Source organism: Tripterygium wilfordii, chromosome 7 (genome assembly GCF_013401445.1).
Source record: "Tripterygium wilfordii isolate XIE 37 chromosome 7, ASM1340144v1, whole genome shotgun sequence".
In the NCBI taxonomy this organism is placed as follows: Eukaryota; Viridiplantae; Streptophyta; class Magnoliopsida; order Celastrales; family Celastraceae; genus Tripterygium; species Tripterygium wilfordii.
This window is the reverse complement of record NC_052238.1, coordinates 2,960,607-2,981,992: the sequence shown is the minus strand read 5'-3', so window position 1 is coordinate 2,981,992 and position 21,386 is coordinate 2,960,607. Positions and strand designations below refer to the sequence as shown.

Here is a 21,386-nt window from a genome sequence, read left to right as displayed (position 1 = left end):
AGCATATACCTTCAGGATTTATTGGCATTTTTGCCTCCTATACACAAAACCTGATGCATCAAAGAAAAACAAAGGCAACAAAACAAAACCATATGTGAGGAAAGACACTTGCAAAATTGTCCTAGAATGAAATCAACAAACCTACTCATAGTCCGCACTGTTGACGTTTGTTTATGGCAACTTCAAGTGCAGCTCCAATAAGTCGGCCGCAGACGAGGAACAAAAGAACAACTCTCATGCGCAGATCCTGCACTGATTATTCGCGATAAATGGCCTTGCAACTGCACATGCCCATTGCAAGATTGGTACCAGGAGGAAAATCATCTTCAAAGAGTTGTTCAAACTTCAAAGTGAGGGGAAAAAGAAGAAGAAACCACTGCTGTTAATGGTTGAATCCCATCAAAGTTACCTTTGGTGTATTTATCTCCATAGAAAATAAATCAATAGATTTAGAAGAATCATATCAACTACAGTTCAAGATCACTACCAGAACCAGTTTGTTACCACTTCTCAAGGTTTTTAGCACCATTCTACATGCAATCCTCAACAAGGACTTAATAATTTTACATAAATAGTTTCTAAGGTCCATAGAAACTTGGCATTTCAAACAAGAAACAGGTAACTGAGCCGATAAGATTCAGCACTCAGCAGAAATTACAGCATTAATGTGCGGTAGGAAACAGGCAGGTAGGAAACAGGAGATGAGAAAGTAGGAAAGAGAATCTAATCTGAAGAAATCAATAGTAGCGTGAACCGGTATCATAACCATGCCCTCCAGGGTATGAACCTCTGGGCTCAAACCCACGATCTCTAGCACCCCCAAGAAATCGAGCCCTCCCTCGGTGAGAATCATAATGAGTTGTATTATAGGCTCGATGGGCTTCAGCAGCAGCTGCTGAGGCAAGGCCATTATGACCCCGACGATCACTAAGTCCCACACCACTGTCAGTGTAGTGATCCCTGATTGCTTGCTGGTATTGATTCTGTCGCGCATCTGTTTCCTTCCGCAAGAACTCATCTCTGCGACTGGCATGCTGGGCTCTCAGTGATGCTAGTTGTTCCTGATACTCGCCGTTGATTGCATTTATTCTCTGAAAGAAAAAATCAGATGCCATTACATGAAGAATAGCCACAAACTGAGCAACTTTATAAATTCTTTTTCTCTATGCAGGATGACGGAAATTAACACAGAACATGATGTTGGAAACACTTATTGTTAGCAAAAAATTGTCCCAATGCAGAAGAATCAAACCCAACTAACTAAAACTACACTAAGCCAGGCACAGGATAAAATTGTCCTTTTCATGTTAAGGGGCACTTTCACAATGCATGGTATTTGACACATATTTTCCAGTACTCTATTTCAGTACCCCAAAAAATATGGAGGAAGTTCAATCAAAGAAAAGAAGATTGTACTTCACGGATATGGCATTCAAATGTTGAGAAAGGCCTTTGATCAAAGAGAGAGAAAGCATTCCACATAGCTGACTATGCTACAGCTCATAGGATTAAGTTCATTACAAAACATCAGGATTCACTTCATGATATCTAATTCACTAAATATAATTCTGAAAAGATAATGGATACTTGGTCAAACTTCTAATTTTTTAGCAACTCCTCACTATTATTCACTGAAAATAATTTCATGAACCTCCACACTTCAGGCGCACACATAATAAATTAGAAGATACCACTTGTTTTCAGGAAATATTTAAAAAATCAGTCATAACAAAGAGACAATCTGATCAGTTAAAAAACAAATTTCATCATGTGAACTTACCTCTCTATGTCTTGCGTATTCAGCATCCTCAGCATCATTTTGTTCTTTGGCTAGTTTGGCAATGTCATCAAGGAATTTCTGCTCAAGCCCTTCAAAAGTCAGAGATAAAGGTTTGTCCTCATATCCAATTTGCATATCTTCGTCACGTGCCCAAGATCTCAGATCATTATTGCCCTGTTTATCTAAAAGCAAGTTTTGATCTGGCCTCTGATCAAGATAGAAAGATCTCAATGCATCGCGTCCTTGACCTGCATCCAGAAATATAAGACAAAATTATCACGGATCTCAAATGCAGCCCAAAAAATCTGACACATAGCAAATTATTGTTTTTCTAAAATATAATATTAATCATGAGAGAGAGAACATTCAAATGTGTTATGAATCAACATGTGTGGCTTTGTGGAAATGCTCAATGCTTTAAAATGTGTAAATGGTTACTCAAACCATGCATGTTGACAAAAAAATATCATGGCAACAGAAGGGAACATGGGAGTGCTGCTCAAAAGTTCACAGGGGTGATCTACATGTAAGAAACTCCATTACATCACAAAGCACATTAAAATTTATGTTTCCAGTACTTGTTATCCAAGAGCCTATGGACTCTAACAATCTGTCCTTTATAACAAGTATCATTAAACTCTTATTGAGAATGACACAAAAAGACAAAGAACAGCAAGAACTACAGTAATGGGAGTTAATCTCATGATAAGGTCAAAGAGATTGGATTCTTCAAATTACAAACTAACACTCCAGTAATTAAACAGAACTCAACAAATGAACAAGAAACAAATACTTCTTAGTAGAATAACCTTATCACATCATACTCTTAATACCCTCAGAAATATCAGACTGTGAATACAAAATACTGATAGAGAACGAGCAGAGAGAAAACCCAACTAAACCTGGCTTTAGAGGAGCCAGGACCTCCCAAACCCACCTATTGCCCAAAAAGCTGCTGGAAGCACGTCTACTGCTAATCTTATAACAGAAAGGACAGCTATTGTAATACTAAAATACTAATAACAAAATACAGCCGTTCCATTGTGACTAGCCACGCGTCTTTTCTGGACTCTTCTTCTCTTGAGCATCTGGCCTTGCTGGTCTTCTCTTCTGATACAAGTAAGTCATGGGCTTGGGCTTGGGCTTATCATGTCAGCTCCATGCCTCCATATCATGTTGTGGATGCATGATATTAACCAAGCCACATTATATAGTCACTTTTCTTATCTCGGAGATGATACACCTCATTGCTTAAGAAGTTGCATGAGGAGAAACTGAGAAAGGCCTTGCCTCATTAACATAAGTAGATTCATATATAGACATTATAGAGTATCATATAACTTGATTTACGATACTGATCGGCTGCAGCATATCTATGATGAACTAATTCAAATGCTTCATGAATCATGACTGATGCATGCTTAATCTCTATTCTTCAGCCTTTCATGAAGAAACTGATAAACACATTAGTTTTCATTGTAAAAAAGTAAATAAATACAAAAGAAGATCTGACAAGTGCTAAAATGGATGAAATTGCATTTTACTGCCTCAAATCTTGCAACCAAAACCAAATACATATACCTTGACTCGTACATAAAATTGGAAGAAATAAGAAGTGTATAGAGGTGCATAATAAAAAGATGCCAGATATGAAGCTAGTTGGACTGAATGAACACACAGAATGTCTAAAAAGATAGTTAATACAAGCGTATACAGGTTTCAGGTTTAGGGTATTGAGTCCATATCTAAAGGTTGAAATAAGAAAGAAATGAAACTTTTTTTGCAAACGCTCAAGTTGAACCAGGTGTACAACACCTTCTCCCCCCTCTTTCCCATGCTTCCTCTTCCTTACATGATTATTCACCCGCCCAAGTGGGAGAACCCCATTACCTCATTTTCTATGAGGATAAAAAGAAGCCATTATGAGAAGAGAAAAAAGAGGGGTGGAGAGAAGGAGAGAGAACAAAAAATTAACACTTGCCTTCATTGAACATTTGAGATGGTACTGGATTTGAGTTTTTAGATTCATCTCTTTCCCATCTCCAGTGTCCTTCTGCTTTTGGTGCTACATAAGGCTGCTCTCTCTCAGGAGTGAAGGCCTCCAGCATTCCTGCGAAATGGCCAGAATCTTGTTCCATCCTCTGACCAGAATCATGTTCCACCCTCTGACCAGACATATGCTGCATCTGGGAGGCAGGATATGAATTGGGACCAGAATCAGCATAATCTCCAGGTCGTCTCATCTTTCTCAATTCTCACTTCCAAAATAACTTCACTGCCAATCCTAACAAACATGACAACCGCTCAGCCAAATGAGATATCTTAGTAACATGGTGAACTGAAATAAGAACTATTAAAAATAAATAGTTTCCATATGCAATGAACACGAAAACTCTGAGATTTGACAGAAACAAGACACAAAGTCACAAGCTTATGAAATTAGTCATTTTAAAGCGACCTAGCTAGAACCCTAAGTGTGCATAATTCTGACGTAAAGTTTATTACAAATAAGAAAACCGAACACCAAAGTAGGACACAAATTTCACGCTCCTGAATATGCTGATCTAGAATGGCACCTGGCATTATATTCAATATTTTCCTAACAAGAATAAAAGATTCTAACTTCTCAATCCAACACCAAGAAGTAAATCACACATCATGCAGGCAACATAAAAGAGAGTGGAGGTGAGAGGCTGGGACTTGGGAGTAACAGAATATCTAGTAGAATCTTTGAGAAGCATACAAGGTAAGCATAACCATGCTATTTTCTGATAAAAAGAATCTCCAAGTATTGTATTCATCCTTGAAATTTGAAAACAAAAAAATTATTGGACGCAAATATAAAACTTAATCTAAACATTTTCCTAGACCACGAACTCATGCTTGAGCTAATTCCCATCGAAAAGTTTCAGCCTTATCATTCTCTCACAACATTAGGGAGGCAAAGGGATACAAGGAAAGTTTAATTAATTAGTACCAGTATACCCAAATATTAGGAGTTTGGCATATAAAATTAACACAATATTACCAAAGCAGTAGGCAGAGAATTTTTTTTATTAGAAAATTTTATTTCTAAAAAGTATGCTGAGAGACATCACTCAATTCTGGATACTCAAACATCATCCTTCATATTTCTGATACTGAAGAAACTCACTTTCTACCAAAGATTAGAACACAATTGGAGGGTCATTACTCATTAGCCCAAAACACTGAGCGCTCAGCAGCTGCAGAACATGTTATTAACACCAACAGGCAACAACTTTATCGGTAAATTCATGTGGACAATTTGGTGGCAAAACCAAACTGCACAAAACAACCCCTTCTATAAATCCATGAAGCCATATAACCAATGCCACAATAGAAGATACAATGCACATAAAACCATAACACGATGACATACAAAAGCGGACAATCATATTTTCAGCCTGCCAAACACAAAATTAACGCTCATCACGATACGGATATATGCATGCGAGCACGGATAAATATGCCTGTAAAAGTACAAAAGAGGTCCAGAATATCAATCTCATCGACACTCTCAATAAAGCATCGGCAAGTAAAATCTGGAATGAAACAGCACCAGATAAACAGGGGACGCAGAATATGTCAGCCGCTAGAAACCCTCCTAATAAACATGCTACGAATGCGAACAAAAAAGAAAAACAAAAAACAAAAAAGGAAACAGAATTAAGAATACCTTATTTTGATTTGTGTACAGTAGCTTCGCGTTGGGGGAGAGACTGAGTAGCCAACACGAGAACCGACTGAGTGTTAAATGGGAACGAAAGGATGCCGGGTTGAAGACCAGATCCGGCTTTGAGACAAATCGGGTTTTGTTGGGTTTTCCAACTCAATTACTGCCATGTGTCCATGGCCAAATCTGACTTTTTGCTGGAGCGAGAAGTCTGACATGTCACAAAATGATTGGCTGATTCACCAGTTACTAATACCTAAAATTTAAAATTAGGAAATAAAAAATCCCGAAGCTTCATGACGAGCTACGAAGTATCAACCCAGATAAAGTCAACGGTAGGAAAAGTCCATTCTATCTTCACCGTCCATCAAAACCGCCAGCGAACGATCCACGGCCAGAAATTCATGACGTTGAACAGAGCTAAACAAAGCAGGAGAGTCAGGACCGATGGTACTAACCGGACTCAGACCCATTATCAACTACGGTTAATAAGACATGTTGCGTCATGGTTACATCAATTTGCTTCTTCGCTTCGCTACATGTATTACATCACGTCCAGCCAAAAAGCGAGATCCCCAAATTCGGTTAGTCTCAGACTTTATTCAAGAGCGGGAACCAGAGAGCGGACGGACGGACAAAGCGCGAAAATGGCGAGTTCGGGAAATGATGTCGCTTCAAACAACAACAATCTCTCGGCACCGACGGCCTGGACGAAGAAGGTTCAATATGTCTTCTCTCCTTAGCTCTGCTGCTATGTTGATGATCTTCTTGTGTGTTGTCTTTTCTTTAACGCCCTAGTTGATTCTGTTTGTGTTCTTGATTCGTTTGTTTTATTTTGCTCGTCTCGTTTTTTTCTTGTTCTCCGTAGCAGTTCCGTGCTTTTTTTGTTAGATAAGGTTCTTGGAATTTGTCGATTTTTTTATTCTGTTAATTTGATAGCATCGTTGTTATTGAGTGTCAGTTTGCGTTCCGGTGCTTGCATTGTTGTGCGAAGGAAGCCTTTAAGTCTGTAACCTGTGTGCCTTCTAGTAATCTTGAGTTCTTTCTTTTCTATACTCTTTTTGTGGCATGGATCGACCTCTCATCTGGTTTGTTCATTTACTGCTTTTGAAGAGCGGTTATGGTTTTTTTTTTAAACTAGATTTGAAAGTTCATTGTTCGTTTTATAGATTTTTGGAGAAGCTAGATGTAATGGAGTTTTTCTTTTAGCAGAGAAAATTGGAAGTCGTATTTAATTTGTCCCATCTTTTCCCAGATTTTACATGCATTTTTAATTTTTTAGTTGTTGAGTTTCTTTGTAGGGGCAAATTGCTTCTGTGCTGTGTTTCGTTATGAGCTTATGATGTAATATGGTTCTTTGTCATTTTTTAAGCATTCTTAAATCTTAATTCGTGCTATCTGTCTCTATAACCTTTTCTAACTTCAACAAAATTTATTTGCCTTTATTTAAATTCACATCCCTTGCCTTGTTTATTTGAATTTTTTGGTTTCCACTGCTTTTGCTGTTTTCATTATCAATTCTATTATGTCTTTCTTGTCTTCTTTTAGTTTTGTTCTGAAATTTCTGAATTCCTGGAAGGTATTAGATACAGTAGGTACCTATAATTTGTTTCAATACATTTTTAAATTTTTGCTATTTGTTTGCCTCTTTTGTATGGACGTTGAACATTTCTTCTATTTCCAATTTTAAAAATTGCTGTGATTACATCCTTGATGAAGTCAGAGTGTTGTGCACTTTTACCTTTCATGTGACTATCTTAGCACATGAAAAGGAAGACTGGATATTGTTGTAGTTGGATGTTACGGCAAAAAGCCCTCTTAAAGATCAAATTGCCAATTTGTCATTAATACTTGTTCCTTTTATTTCAAGAACCAAGAACCACTCAAGCCTTTTTATGTAAGCTTACAAAATCTTTCCTACTTATACTAGGCAAACATTAGTGAATAGAACTTTACAATCTTATTAAACTATGATTTCTGTTTATTACTTATAACCCCTGAAGAGTAAATGTCAACAGTTGAATTTATCTATCAATAAATCCTTTAATAACGAAATGAAAACATACATAGTAACCAGAAGCTTTTTGATTATTTTGTATGCTGGCATCTTGTGTTGGAACGATTATAATTTCTCTTTCCAGCTGTTTCCTTCTATGATTTTGGTTTTGCCTAGGTACTCTTATGACCACATGCTGGTGGTTTTTGTTGCACCATGTCTCTGTGTGCTGCCAAGTGAATCCACTGTTAAGGCAAAACATCTCCTGGGTTTGTCATGAATAAATCTTTTTAGGAATATGGACCAGTGGGGAGACATAGTTACATAGATCTTTTGTTTGCGATTAAAATCCATCCCATTCTTTTGTTCCCTTTTGGGATTAAAATCATCCCAGATGTGACTCTCTATGACAGATCATAGTCCTCCCATAGCTTTGCCTTGTATAGGGAGGATCAAATTACTTTTTCTAAGCTGGTAGTTACATGTCTGAGTTGAAAGTGGTTTCTCTCTCCAAAATCAACCAGCATAGCTGCGCCGTTAAATAAAAATGAAATTTGAGATCCTTTACCCCTTTATATATCTATAATAGGAAGCACATTAGTGTTCCCCCTGCAATCACCAGATCAAAAGACTTCCTCAATAAATACTTTTTTTGGTTCTCTCTGTGGCCTCGTCTCCCCCTTGTGTTAGAGTTGAGTTGAAAATTTTCTTTACATCAACTATGTGCTTGGGTTAGTGTTTTTTCTAGGAAAGAGGGAGGCCCAATTTCTTATTTGTTGGATTTTGCTACGTGTTTTGCTATTGGAGGTAGGGAACTTAGAGGAGGCTGGTTTTGATTGGTTGGAGTGGAAGGTACACAAAGGAGTTGGAGATTGATAGTGCGGGTGATGAAGATTACAAGTAAATATTTTGTGTGACGGGCTCTGGTTGGTGATGAATGGGTGGTATTGGAGGACAGTGTACCAGTGGTAGCAGGTGGTGGTTGCGGTGGTATGCTAATGCAGGTTGAGTTTGAAGTGTTAAAGACTTATCTGTTCTTTCAAATTGACAGCTGTGAGCATCGTCTTGATATTGTGGAAAAGCAATGGTGATGGCTAGCTCTAAAATTTACCTTGTCAGTGGTTTTTTATAAGCAATTACCTTGTCAGGTGTTACAGCAAGTAGTTGTGGCCAGCTGATTATGTTAACCTGCTTGATAGAGTTGCTTAGGGAAGATGCTTAGATAAACAGTCATTAGCACGTATTTATGTGACATCTGTCACTACTTTTGTGCTTCTACTGCTTATGTGATGCAGCCTGGGAAATTTTCTTGTCCTAGAATTGGGTTGGGGATAAGATTGACATTTGTTTTGGGGGATGATCGACTGAAAGCTGCCCTCACAAAAATAGGAAACAGAAAAGCAGTTCTAGGGGTTTTAGATCTTCTCATCTACATTAACATTGGACTCTTCTACTTGGTAGTCAACTTTTAGTTTAAGCCAAGAAAGCTCAAGTAGCTCGAGATCTTTTAGATAAGGTGTTTGTGGAAGACAGGTTGTCTTTGGGAAAGGTATATAAGTTACAAGAGGTAGAGATCTTGCACCTGATCGTTTTGATTATTTGTTGCTGTCTTGTTTCTATTGTTTGTTTTGTAGAACTGGGCTCCCTTTGCTTTTCTTGAGTCTTTCTTGTTTAGTTAATTTTATTGTTGCAGCTCCAAGAGTATGAGATGAATGCATGCGCTCGATCATTTTTTGTTCTGGTTATCATATGCAGATTATAAATAGTTGACTTGTACTTTTTGAATTCCTACAGGACTTTTTTTTCCTGAAAGTATCTTCATTGTGCTTGCAGATAAATCCAAAAAAAATTGGGCTATCTAAGAGGGATGAGGTTGTTTTTCTTTCACCTGCTGGTGATGAAATAAAGAGTAAGAGACAATTAGAGCTGTATCTTAAAGCTCATCCAGGAGGTCCCTCTATATCTGAATTTGACTGGAGTGCTGGTTAGTTTTGTTCTGTCTCTCTCTTGCTTTATGTGTGTGCGACATGTGTGTGTGTAGTCTGCCAGTAACTAGTGCAGTCTGCCATAAATGTTTGTGAAACAGGTGACGGTCCTAGGCGTTCTACAAGATTAAGCGAGAAATCAAGAGGAACACAGACACCAGTTAGTGAACCTTCACGTAAAAGGCAAAAGAAATCAGACTCCATGAAGGGAGAGAAAGAAGAAGGGGATGGTGTTGATGATGATGGTGATGGTGAGGATGAGATCTCTGAACTAAAAGAAGATGAAGCAACTGGGGTAGATGCTAAAGCAAGTGAGAATGTGGAAATGATTGATTTGGAGGATGCAGGTGACAAGGACAAAGGAGAGGCTTATATTGAGGAACAGGAAGTATTAATAGCAGGGAGTTCTGACATGGTCTCCATGCCTGAAACTCAGGAGGAGGTTCTCATAGATCCACAGAATTTGGAGAATCAGAAAGCTGCTTCCGATGCTGCTGTCGATGAGCAAGAAGACATGGTTATTATCTCGCAGATAGCAGTAAAGCTGGCAGAATATAAAGAGGATTCTGCATCACGAATGGCTGAGGCTGAAGCCTCATCTAAGCTGGAGGCTGAAGAAGTTGATGATAAGATTGCTGCGGACATCAAGATAGAAGAATATGTTGATGCTTTGCAGCCAGCACCAGAGCTCAAAAAAGATTGTGAGAATGCTGCTAAACCGGCGGAGACTGAATCTCCATCTAAGCTGGAGACTGAAGAAGTTGATGATAAGATTACTGCGGACATCAAGATAGAAGAATCTGTTAATGCTTTGCAGCCAGCACCAGAGCTCAAAAAAGATTGTGAGAATGCTACTAAACCGGAAGAGACTGAAGCTCCATCTAAGCTGGAAACTGAAGGAGCTGACAATGACATAACTTTGGAAGCACAGGTTAGGAGTGAATCTCGGGTGGAACTAGGCCTTGAGGAGAACAAAGTGAAAGCTGAGAAGCAACCATCTGAAAAAGAGGCATCATGTGTGGCAGCAGATGCAAAGGTGGAAATGGAATTCAAAGCTGCTGATGCGGAGCAAGCCAATTCTCATGACAAAGAGGTCTCAACTTAGAAATTGCCTGGTTGGAGGAACCGGAGCTGATGATGACAATAGGAGGAATAGCCCAAAGAGGGCAAAAAATCCATGGACAAATGGTTAACTGAATTATGACGAAACTTCACAAGCCAAAGGCGTTCAAATTAGCCTCTGAATCTTCTTATTTTTAGACCTGTGCTCATTTTACTTTGTTGACATCGATAGGCTACTTGCATTGACTAGGATTATAGTATGCTGATACCACAATATTATCGTCGCCATTGTTTTTATCACTGTTGAGAAATGGTGTAGTTGATTATTGGTACTGTACCGCTGTTAATAAACAGTTCTTGGCATGCTCTTGCCGAAAGGATAATAAACTCAATCCAGATTTATGACATTTGTTGCAGGGATTTAACCGAGAGGAACAGCAACTGAATTTCTTGTGAGATTTCCAGTTCTCACAATGCGAACATTATGGCCTTAGACACAGCTGACGGGGAGAGCCACGCTATAGGATGCATTCAACAGAACCAAAAGGCTTATGCTACGGAGAAGGGGATTTGGTAAGGAAAAGAAGACCGGGGATTAAAAATCTCCTTCAACAGAAGTTACAAACAGCGAGGAAACGGAAACAGGCTACCGGCTCCTAGAGAAGGTGAGTATCACAGGTTTCAACTCCTGAGGGAAAACACTACATAGTTTTTTTCACACTTCCACTTAAGCCCCATCTTTAGAAACCTTGAAGGCCAAATAGGAACAAGGTTAATGCAATATTCCACTTTGGGAGCCAAAAGTCACACACAGCATTTAGGAAAATATTCAGAATCATGTTCTAATTATCTAATACATGCATATACCATCTCATACAAGAAAAAGACATATATGACACTTCTCAAAGGAATGAGGTCTGTTTGTAGTTGAAAGAAAGCACTCCCAATAACAATGTACATAGAACGAAGAAATTTTCCATCTACGGATGTTGGCAGCTCAACTATCAGAGATCTCTGATCCAAAACCAATCTTAAAATTGAAGCTAATGCAAGTTAACTGTTCATTCTTTTCATCCTCCATTCTCATCTTTAGAGTGTAAGAGCCCTGTGAAACCAGAGAATAACTTGTTAATTTCTTAAGACACACATTTTATAATGGCAGCCAAATGAAAGGAGAAGCTTCATTAATTCCATCAAGCCTTTAAAACTTCCGCTTCTCGGGAACTAAATAAGGATGAAAATTGCAGGCAAAAGCCTAGAAGGATGTAATACTATATTATGCATGTTGAAACATTCAGCCATTTGTTAAAGAAAGTAAGTAATAGCACTCTCTGCATGCACAAGTTGAGTGGATAACCAGTTCATGGCATAAAGAGTCACATGTTGAGTTTTAGTGGACAGATGAGAGCAAGTAAAAGGCGTAAAATGCAACAACTGGGATCATTGAACTTACTGGCGGAGTGAATGCAGGTAAAGTTTGCGTATGAGAAAGCAAGAACTGTCCAGCTGTAATAGGGCAGGATGCTTCCTCACACAGATCATGCGTCTCCGTGCGGACATGTATCCCAAAGTAGGAAACATCAATCACTACTTTGCCACCAGAGATATCTTGACCTGCGAAAAAGACAAGGTAAGCATGTTATTATCAAGCTGAATAATAAGTCCAAGGACTGCATGAAGACAATAAAATGCGATAGAAAATATTATAAACTTGATGAACCAAAATAACAAACAAAGGGACCATCCTATATTAAAAAAGTCATGGTAAGAATCAAGCATCAGATTCAAATACGTCTCTACAACCCAAGGTGTATTTCATATTGACATTGTTATTATATGAACTATGTACCATTGAAGTACAGCCGGTTAGGTTGCTAAGTTCTAATCTTGTACCACAACATTGGGGTAAGATTCTTCCAAGAGCCTGCCAGCATAGAAACTAGACAAATGAGATGATATCACAAACCAAAGGTTATCTATTCTCTACCACAAACTATGTGTTCTTGAATCTTCGTCACGACTATATAGACTCTTCAGCAGACGTTAAACTCATATATTACATTAAAATGGTATCAGCAAACTCAGAAATGTGATTGAAATTAGGCTGTTTAGAGAGAATAAATTTCCCCAAACAAGGTCCATTAGAAATATGACCAGTACAAACACTAGTAGAACAACTAAGTGGCAAGTGCGAGTGTATTTCATAAATTTGAGATTTTTTTTAATGCAAAAGAGATCTTACTGAAGGGATGCACCAAGAAGGTGCAATCCACAGAGAAAGGACTACAAAGCTAAGGTGCTGATGCTCATGAAAATTAGTCCACATATCTGAAATCCAAAACTTAACACAGGTAAGCCAATAATCTAACTAGTTGAGAGAAGATTCTTGATCAGTAAATGTTCTGCAACTCCTTTCCATCCACACTAGCCAACAAGACGTTAAGGGGGCAAACGCAAGCCTAAATAAGCCTAAACAAGTCTGGTCGTTCATGAGTCCAAAGAAGCCAATTTCTACCATAATTGATATTGGTTCATTAACTAAATGAGCTCCATATTTTTTGTTCAAGCCTTTTCATTTAACTCAACTCTAAAACTGAACAAAAATAAGAGAGAGTGATATTTACAACCAGAAGCACTGGCCCAGCAACAGGATCTAGTTACGGTATGGATTTTTTTTTTTTTTGTCACATAGATAGTGTATGGCGCAATTAAGCATTACTAAGGAGAAAGAATGGCACACAGGCAGAACAAATTTTGGATTCTGATGTAGGATATTCGGATTGCAAATGTGAATGCTGCACATAATGAATGAGACAACATCCAAGCAGAGGAGGAAAAAACAGAGTACCTGATGGTGTCAGCAATCTAAGTAGTAGATAAATGGATTAATCAACTAGCCATTCTTTTCCAAAACAATACACAGTCCAATTATCTAAAAGCAAAGTAGCTATCGAGTGAAATAGTTAAGCAAACAAGACGAAAAAGGCCCAAGAGAGCGGAAAATACCAGTTTTGGCCGAGATCTCAAAGGTAGCTGGCTCGCCTCTCGCCACCGGGTCAGGAGATATCTCAACTCCACTGACCTTAACGGCATAGTTGCCTTTCTTATCTGCATCCATCTCACACACAAGAAATCATAAAAAATTGTTCATAAACTTTTCGACTATTTGACCAGCTGAACAAAACAGATGAATAAACGCCAAATCGGCAAGCACTTGATATCAAGTGCGCACATAAAGCGGATTTTCCACCACAAAAAAAAATCCGATTGATTTCAAGATCAAGCTAACGCCTCGCAATTTTTCCAGTAGCCGAGAAAACGATGAGACGACTCACCGCAGTATGCGACACGTGTGGCTTCACTGAAACCTGAGAAACAAAGCTGGAGGAAAAATACTGCGAGACACAATCTGAAGCGAGCCTCCCCGTCCATGGCGTGCCCTGCTGCAGACATAATAAAACTCGTCTAGGGATTTATTTTTTTTTGTGTGGTAAGCAAGTCTTTCAGCAATTGCAATAAAATCACTGATTGATTGGGAATTTCAAGGGGCTCCTCTGTCAATGTAGGGACGCACGAGTCACCAATTGGTGGAAGGTGTCACTTTCTCTACGAGTCTTCTTGGTCATAATTATGTAAATAAATTTAAATATGAAAAAAGACATCTATAATATTTCACATTTATATATTCAATTGTGTAAAATTTTCATATTTTTTTCACGTAGTAATTTTTTCAAAAAAAAAAAAAACTTCATGTAGGCTTTAACAGCATCTCTACTAGATGGCCTGGATTTTCTTGTCGGCGAACTTAAAAAAAACATGATTCGCCTTCTACAGTTCTACCACAACTTAACTGCTCTCACTGCCCCACCACACAAAGCAAGGATGCTCTTCTTGGCAAATTCTCTTATCTGGGGGCCCTCTTTCACAAAAAGAAAAGGAAAAAATAAAAACCGTCGATACCTTTCTGTCATCCATATCTACTTCCCGAACAAGGCTTTATTTATACTATTCTTAACATTATGGTTTAGTGTTTTTCCAATAAATTAATTTATTTTTTCTCTTTCAATATATATTTTTTAAAGCTTGTAAGCTGATCCAACGGTACTGCCGTGCTGTTGGACTCATCATTCATGTCGAGTTTTACCATAATCAACTGTCAACGAAGATAATTTCAAAAACTTTAGAGAATTTGCACATAATTTTTTTTTAGTAATTTTAGTGTCCAACTCTTTATATGTGTCAGAATTACAAATAATTCAGATGAATAACTCTTTATATGTGTCAGAATTACAAATAATTCAGATGATATTTATAGTATTCAAACATGAATAACTTAGATCACACTGATAGGATTCTTAAAAATCTGGGGTTTGAGTCTTCCTATTCATTCCCCTGCATTTTAAAAAAAAAAATATCCTCCACGTGCGTGAAACTTTTATTTTTCCGGTAGGGTACAGTTGACAGAGTGGACTCGAATTGTATTCTTCTCTCTTACACAAGCAACTTGCAGTGCAGCCGAATCTAGAGAAAATACTGGAAAACCGTTATAAAAAGATAAATCGGCCACTAATGGAGAGAAACTCTGCCTCCACTTCACTGCCGGTGGTACTAATTCGGAGTACAACCATCTTGAAACATATATCGCGATTATTCAACTGAATTCAAGGAACAGTGAGGGTATGGATCATCTGATTCACAAGATCAGAAGTCGAATCTTGGCGTGGCTCCATCGTTCTCGCTCTGGTACTCCATTTCTCAACTCTGCAATATTTTATTTTCTGTTGTGAATTTCACTTCAGATGCTACATTATACTTCTTTTGGGTGATTTGGAGCTTGGATCCGATGTATTGTTAGCGATCCAGGATTTTTCTAACCATGATATTACGTGAATTGTCTTGAATATGATGAAAATCAAAGGTTTCTGAACTAGAATTTGTTGGATTTTGGGTGACTATTTCTCATGTGGTCTCGAATCCTGTTCAGTAGAATTCTTTTCCCTTTTGGAGTCACTAATGGAGAGACGGCGGATGGTAAGATGTTTAGTAATTAGATTACATTATGATAGAAAAACTGGTGGTCGTGGTAATGCTGCTGCTGGTCTCCATTTCAATAACCTACCTTTCATACTTGCTATGCGTTGTTATTTCAGGGAAGATATCATTTTTAAGGTGCTTTTCATACAAGGATATAAAGAGGGCAACTGATGGCTTTCACAGGATAATCTATAGCAATTCTCAAGGTGCTGCTTACAAGGCAACATTTCAAGATGGGGGGATTGCTTTGGTGAAGGAAGTTAAAGCTTTTACTGGAGATGAAAATGCTTTTAATAGGGAGCTGGAAGTATTAGCGAGCTTGCATCACCGTCATTTACTCGCACTTCGAGGTTTTTCCTATGGACACAAAAGGTTTGATGCCTGGACTTCATTACTTTTTTTTTTCACATGGCTTTTTCATGGCCTCCCCTTTTCTTGAAGAACAGGTTTCATGTCTGGATAAAATGCAGAAATGGCTTACAATAAGAAGTTACTTCAAGGACTGAAGAAGAGCAAGAGAGAGAGAGACAGAGAGAAAATCTGGTGCCTCAGTTTGAGAGGAGGGTATATCTATTGAATATAACGCGTTTAAAATAACCGGATTGAAGCACTTAGGATTACAGGATTAGTGTCATTTAGTTCTCAGATCACATTACATCTTGCCTAGAAAATTGGACTAATCTAACATCTATTTTTATGGGTTGGAAGCTATTTAATCTTTGTTCACCAGGTTTTTGTTTTTTGTGGTTCTATCTTATACTTACCAGGTTCTTGGTGTTCGACAATATAGAAAATGGAAGCTTGAAGGAGCATCTAAATGGTAAACTATGGAACAAATCTTGTGAATCACTGCAACCTTTGATTTTGTTTCTAATAATTCTCTCTAGGCAGATCCTCTTAAGACTCCATTGAGTTGGAAGACAAGGCTAGAGATAGCCATCAGTGTCGCAGCTGCATTGGTAAGATATGGCCATGGCTATCTTCTCAAAATTTGTCTTCAATTTCTACTTGATTCCATACCAAAATCACATCATTACCACATGTAGAGCTCGTAGAATCTCTTAGTGTCCTCTATTTTTTATTTTTTTTTTAAAACCCCAAAATTTGCTTGTTGCTGGAGTAAGTGGTACGTATAAGATCACAACATCAACCCTAGTTGGTAAGATATAACAGCCCTCTTACATATTCTGCAAGTTGCAGGGTCATTTTTCTTTCTTCTTCCGAGTTACTATGCATTTTGATGAGTTCTGCCTATACTATACATGGATTTACAAGCTTTAAACAAAATTTATTATGGTGAATTTTCGCTGCAGGAATATTTGATTCTCTTCATCAATCCGCCGATACATATTGTCTCCATTAGCTCAAGCACTATCATGTTGGATGAGAACTTTACTGTGAAGGTAAAACCTTCCTTTTTTTTTTGTTGCCTATTTTGTTCCCTTCTCTTAGTTTTAGCATTTGGCCTATATAAATAGCATGGCCGCACGTATGTACTCCCGTCAAAATGAAAACACATTTTGTTTTACAGCTATCTGATGTTGGCCTTCTTGGTTCCACTGGACATCATGTTAAAATGCCTCCTGCCTTGTCTTTAGAAGGTAAACTTATCTGCAATAAATCCGCAATCTCCATTGTCTTTACTTATCCATTCTCTTGTCTTCTGCAGATGGTCGGGGTCAGGAATGTGATGATATAGTCTTTCAGCTAGGCGTGCTGATCCTGGAGCTAGTGACTGGTCAATCGTCAGGGGAGGGAGGTACCGACTTAATTGAATGGATCCAAGAGGCTCACTTCAGCAGTTCCATTTATAAGATGATAGACCCAGATCTTGGAAACAATTATGATTCTAGGGAGCTTAAAATACTTTTGGCAGTGGCGAGATTGTGCATAAAACCCGTCAGTAGGCCAACATGTTCAATTCCGCAAATATTTAGGTATCTCCAGAAGAAGGTAGATATTTCACAAGACTAGTTTCTACATGGAAATTTTCCATTATCCAAACGTTGATCGTTACGTTTCAATCATGAAGAGATGCCAATCAATCCTTCAGCGCAACTAAAAGGGTATTCGGTCTACATCATTCTCCAAATAAAAGCTTTTAGCCCTACTACACAACACCTGGATCAACAAGATGTACTAAATATGCGAAGTTAAAATACTTGCTCATTTAAAAAATGCAAAGTTTAGAATAAATAGACAACGAGCTTCTACGTTGCGTGGTGGCTTAAATAACAAGGCACTTTAAGCCGAGAATAGGTGATTACAAGAAAATCTTCTTCCAACAATAGATTGGATGTTGAAGTTGTTTTAGGGCCATAAGACACGACACATCTCCATCACATCATGAAAAGTAGTCATAAATTTCCAAGTCCCCCATTCAAAATTTCATCATCAACGCAAGTCTAGTACAATTCTTATCATATTTTCCCTCAAATTCTCAGCCATCCACAGCAGCTCACAATTATAAAGTACCACAAGCGGAATTAACATTCACCAATTCTTCCATTTCTTTTTCTTTCTTCTTTGTATTTGATCACTGTTGTGCACATTGGACCCTCTGAGCCCCACCAGGCATCTCATCGTCATCCTCATAAGCCTCCTGTTGAGCATGCTGCTTCCTCCGCATCTCTTCTTCAATGTTAACATCATGCAGAGTAGTTTCCTCACACTCGTCTAGCTCCATGTCCGTCAACAGGCTTGTTGGCCTTGAAGGCAGGATCTCCTCAAGCTTTTTCACCTGATCAGGGGCCAAAGAATCAGGGAAGTCTACAGTGAAGTGGATATACAACTTCCCCTTCATAAATGGCCTCTGATACACGGGCATTCCCTCATCATTGATTGCCTTGAAAGAATCTGTAAGTAGTAAACATTAGTTCTTACGCTAAATACAAACAAACCAGTGAACTTCAAAAATACTAGGGTGCTCCAACATCATTACTTACCAGGCTTAACAACTTCTCCTGGATTTGATTTAATGAGGAGCTGTCTGCCGTCCAAGTGGGTTAACACAAACCGAAAACCACAAAGGGCCTCAGTAAGGGAAAGCGTATGCTCCACAAAGAGGTCATCGCCCTTTCTCTTGAATCTAGGGTGTTCCTTTTGCTGAAGGACAAAGACAATATCTCCAGTAACTGTATCAGGCTGCAGAAAGCAAAGAAACAACCACTTAGTACAAATCCAAATCAAATTAGTCAGCAATGCAATGGACAAGACCATTATCCAACTTACCGCTTCATCTGCTTCACCAGGGAAAGTAATCTTCTGCCCATTCTGCATGCCCTTCTCCACAATCACTTCCAGCACCTTCTTCTCCTGAACAACCTTCTCTCCCTTGCACTGTGGGCAGCGATCCTTGTCGTTAATAGTTTCACCAGTTCCCTTGCATTCATTGCAGGGATGCTGCATCTGCTGAATCATTGAAGGACCAAGGTGCCTTATTGACACTTTCATACCAGTACCTTGGCAACCAGCACAAGTCATTGAAGCTCCGGACTTTGAACCTTTGCTGTCATAGTCACAACAAATCAACCATCAACAAGGAAATATTACTAAGCACTAAAAGGGATAAGTCAAATAGTATGCAAGACACCTTCTGTGGCTACTCACCCATTGCACTTTGAACATATCACATTCCGAGAAAGAGAGTTCTTCTTTGACGTCCCTAGGTAGAGGTCCTCCAAAGAGACCTTCAATGGATGAACCACATCCTCACCCCGTCTCTGCCTTCGTCCCCTGCTGCTGCCACCTGCTTGCATGCAAAGATCACAGAAGAGATTAGTCACACAGGCCTCACAACCATTACAGTAAAACTTTATGACTCTGGTACTTAAGTCTTACGCACCAATGAGAGCAAATAGCACTTACCACCAAATGGAGACCCACCAAAGAACGATGAAAAGATGTCAAATGGATCATGGCCGCCACCACCACCCCCCATTCCTTCCTTGAGTGCGTCCTCTCCATACTGATCATATATCTCACGCTTCTCAGGATCACTCAGGACCTCATAAGCGTGGGCAAGCTCTTTGAACTACAAAAGAATTTCAATCAAGCCAAAACATAAATTCAGTAGCCAGTTCCATAAATTACTCACATAGACCTCAGCAATTCTAAAAATTATACATCCAGCTAAGTTCCAATCAGAAATTCGCTTTAGATTCTAGACCATATTAAGGCGTGAGGCACAATGAATCACATATAACTACCTAGCTCCTGCGAGAGATCAAATTCTAGACAATTGACCAACTGTATTGCCTAACTAATTAGGTTACCAATAAAACTCCCAAGCATCCACGCAATACCAGATACAAAAGAAAAAGAAATCAACCCACAAAAATTCTTTCAATATGCGAATATGTCTCCCGAAAACACAAAAGCCCCTTTCAAGTACTAGCGGAAATTAAGCTTGTACCATAAAACCAAAACAAGAGGGTCATAAAGCATCTCAAACAAATTCTCATAAAAGAGGGACGCAATGAACCAAACAGCTCATGCCGACCACAAGCCCGGAGAACCCATTCAATGATTCTCCGACATACTTCTCCATAAACGCAAAGCGAGAAGGCGAAAACAAACAAACACAACCTCCTCCTCGTCAAGGAACAAAGATCCAGAATCCAAGGAGAGGTTAAAAGATTATCGCAGTAAAATTAAATAGTTCGCGGGTTGTTACCTTTTCAGGATCGCCTCCTTTATCAGGATGGTTCTTGATCGCAGCTTTCCTATAGGCCTTCTTCAAATCATCCTGACTAGCGTTCTTCGGAACACCCAAGACCTCGTAATACCTAGTGTTATCGCTCTTCTTTGGAGCCCTCCCGAACATCTTCGCCGATCAGAAATTCTGCTTTCGCTTTTTTGCTTTCGAATTCTCTGGACACGCAACGAATAATACGAAATAGTGAGCTTCCTTTCTAGTTCCTCGAAAGAAAGCAACGCATCATGCGACTGAGAGTGGCTTTTATAGATGCCAATATGTGAGGGTAGGGATTCGACAATGGACGGTGGAGATGCGCTTCTGTTTTATTGGAAATTTGAAATTAGAAGGATCTAGATATTTTGTGCGATAATGGACCCGTTGGATGGTGTTTGTGATTTATTGGAATTTTTTTGTTCTAGACCGTTCTTTTGCTTTTCCTCTCTGAGGGAAACTTTTTTAAAAAATTAAAGCATTACAACTAATATTATAATCGTGGATATTTTTTTCGGTAAATGATATTTGGTGCTGGGAAAATCCGAAAATGTCAGTCGTTGGTAAAACACCACACTTTGCGCTATTCATAAAACGCTCCGTTTTGCTTAGCTAAATCAATAATATCAGTTTAAGATCAATGACTCTGATCGTGATGCATGCGTGTTTACTAAGCTAGTTTTAAAGGGTGCAGATCAGTTTGACAACATTTAACGTTGACTATTTACGTAACTTTACTAAATAAATGTTGGACGAATCAGTTTCTGTCAATTGCCTGTTTTAAGGTTCACAATTCGTAAGATTTGCCAAATGGGTCGCGACAGTAGTATGGGATTTCTCACGATTAAACTCTTTTGGTCAGCCCAAATCCACAATGTAGCGGCCCAAGGCCAGCCCTTGGACCTTACAAGGATTCACTACGTTTATTTGTGATGTTTAACCGTACAGGAATTATTTGAAATACAAACTTGATCCATTGCCTAATTGCCTTCTTAAAAAATCATATTGTGATATATCTATCTAATATAAAGCAAAAACACTGCATATATGATGTATCTATCTGATCAGGTTCAAAACTGTTCCGGTGGTCAAAGTCAGAATCGTCGAGTGAAGGTTGATCTGCACAAGGAAACACATAAGTTGTG

At 38.7% G+C, this 21,386-nt stretch overlaps 5 protein-coding genes across 7 annotated transcripts; 2 read left to right on the top strand and 3 right to left on the bottom strand.

The window, feature by feature from the left end:
* Positions 1–448: 448 nt before the first annotated feature.
* Positions 449–5,612, bottom strand: LOC120003136. 3 transcript variants are annotated; one of them, XM_038852049.1, is made up of 4 exons: positions 5,478–5,612; positions 3,762–4,064; positions 1,781–2,028; positions 449–1,091 (listed from the first exon to the last, which is right to left on the bottom strand). In XM_038852049.1, the coding sequence occupies exons 2-4, from the start codon at positions 4,021–4,023 to the stop codon at positions 738–740; spliced, it is 864 nt and encodes a 287-aa protein (XP_038707977.1). In that variant the 5' UTR covers positions 4,024–4,064; positions 5,478–5,612; the 3' UTR covers positions 449–737. The 3 variants fall into 3 exon arrangements, with proteins under 3 accessions (XP_038707977.1, XP_038707978.1, XP_038707980.1); XM_038852050.1 differs by lacking the exon at positions 5,478–5,612 and adding an exon at positions 5,361–5,421; XM_038852052.1 differs by lacking the exon at positions 5,478–5,612 and adding an exon at positions 4,935–5,334.
* A 251-nt stretch (positions 5,613–5,863) lies between these two features.
* LOC120002268 (methyl-CpG-binding domain-containing protein 10-like) lies at positions 5,864–10,924 on the top strand. The gene is made up of 3 exons (XM_038850957.1): positions 5,864–6,193; positions 9,304–9,454; positions 9,557–10,924. The coding sequence occupies exons 1-3, from the start codon at positions 5,879–5,881 to the stop codon at positions 10,558–10,560; spliced, it is 1,470 nt and encodes a 489-aa protein (XP_038706885.1). The 5' UTR covers positions 5,864–5,878; the 3' UTR covers positions 10,561–10,924.
* Positions 10,925–11,278: 354 nt separating this feature from the next.
* Positions 11,279–14,070, bottom strand: LOC120002269 (putative phosphatidylglycerol/phosphatidylinositol transfer protein DDB_G0282179). Its single transcript, XM_038850958.1, has 4 exons — positions 13,853–14,070; positions 13,524–13,625; positions 11,971–12,131; positions 11,279–11,622 (listed from the first exon to the last, which is right to left on the bottom strand). Exons 1-4 carry the CDS (start codon positions 13,968–13,970, stop codon positions 11,515–11,517), a joined length of 489 nt encoding a protein of 162 aa, XP_038706886.1. The 5' UTR covers positions 13,971–14,070; the 3' UTR covers positions 11,279–11,514.
* Positions 14,071–14,971: 901 nt separating this feature from the next.
* LOC120002232 (probable receptor-like protein kinase At1g49730) lies at positions 14,972–17,596 on the top strand. The gene is made up of 7 exons (XM_038850905.1): positions 14,972–15,260; positions 15,668–15,923; positions 16,319–16,371; positions 16,443–16,510; positions 16,865–16,954; positions 17,083–17,152; positions 17,221–17,596. Exons 1-7 carry the CDS (start codon positions 15,197–15,199, stop codon positions 17,523–17,525), a joined length of 906 nt encoding a protein of 301 aa, XP_038706833.1. The 5' UTR covers positions 14,972–15,196; the 3' UTR covers positions 17,526–17,596.
* Positions 17,597–17,778: 182 nt separating this feature from the next.
* On the bottom strand, positions 17,779–20,492 carry LOC120002231 (dnaJ protein homolog ANJ1). Its single transcript, XM_038850904.1, has 6 exons — positions 20,227–20,492; positions 19,419–19,584; positions 19,161–19,299; positions 18,783–19,059; positions 18,497–18,695; positions 17,779–18,407 (listed from the first exon to the last, which is right to left on the bottom strand). Exons 1-6 carry the CDS (start codon positions 20,374–20,376, stop codon positions 18,088–18,090), a joined length of 1,251 nt encoding a protein of 416 aa, XP_038706832.1. The 5' UTR covers positions 20,377–20,492; the 3' UTR covers positions 17,779–18,087.
* Positions 20,493–21,386: the final 894 nt, after the last annotated feature.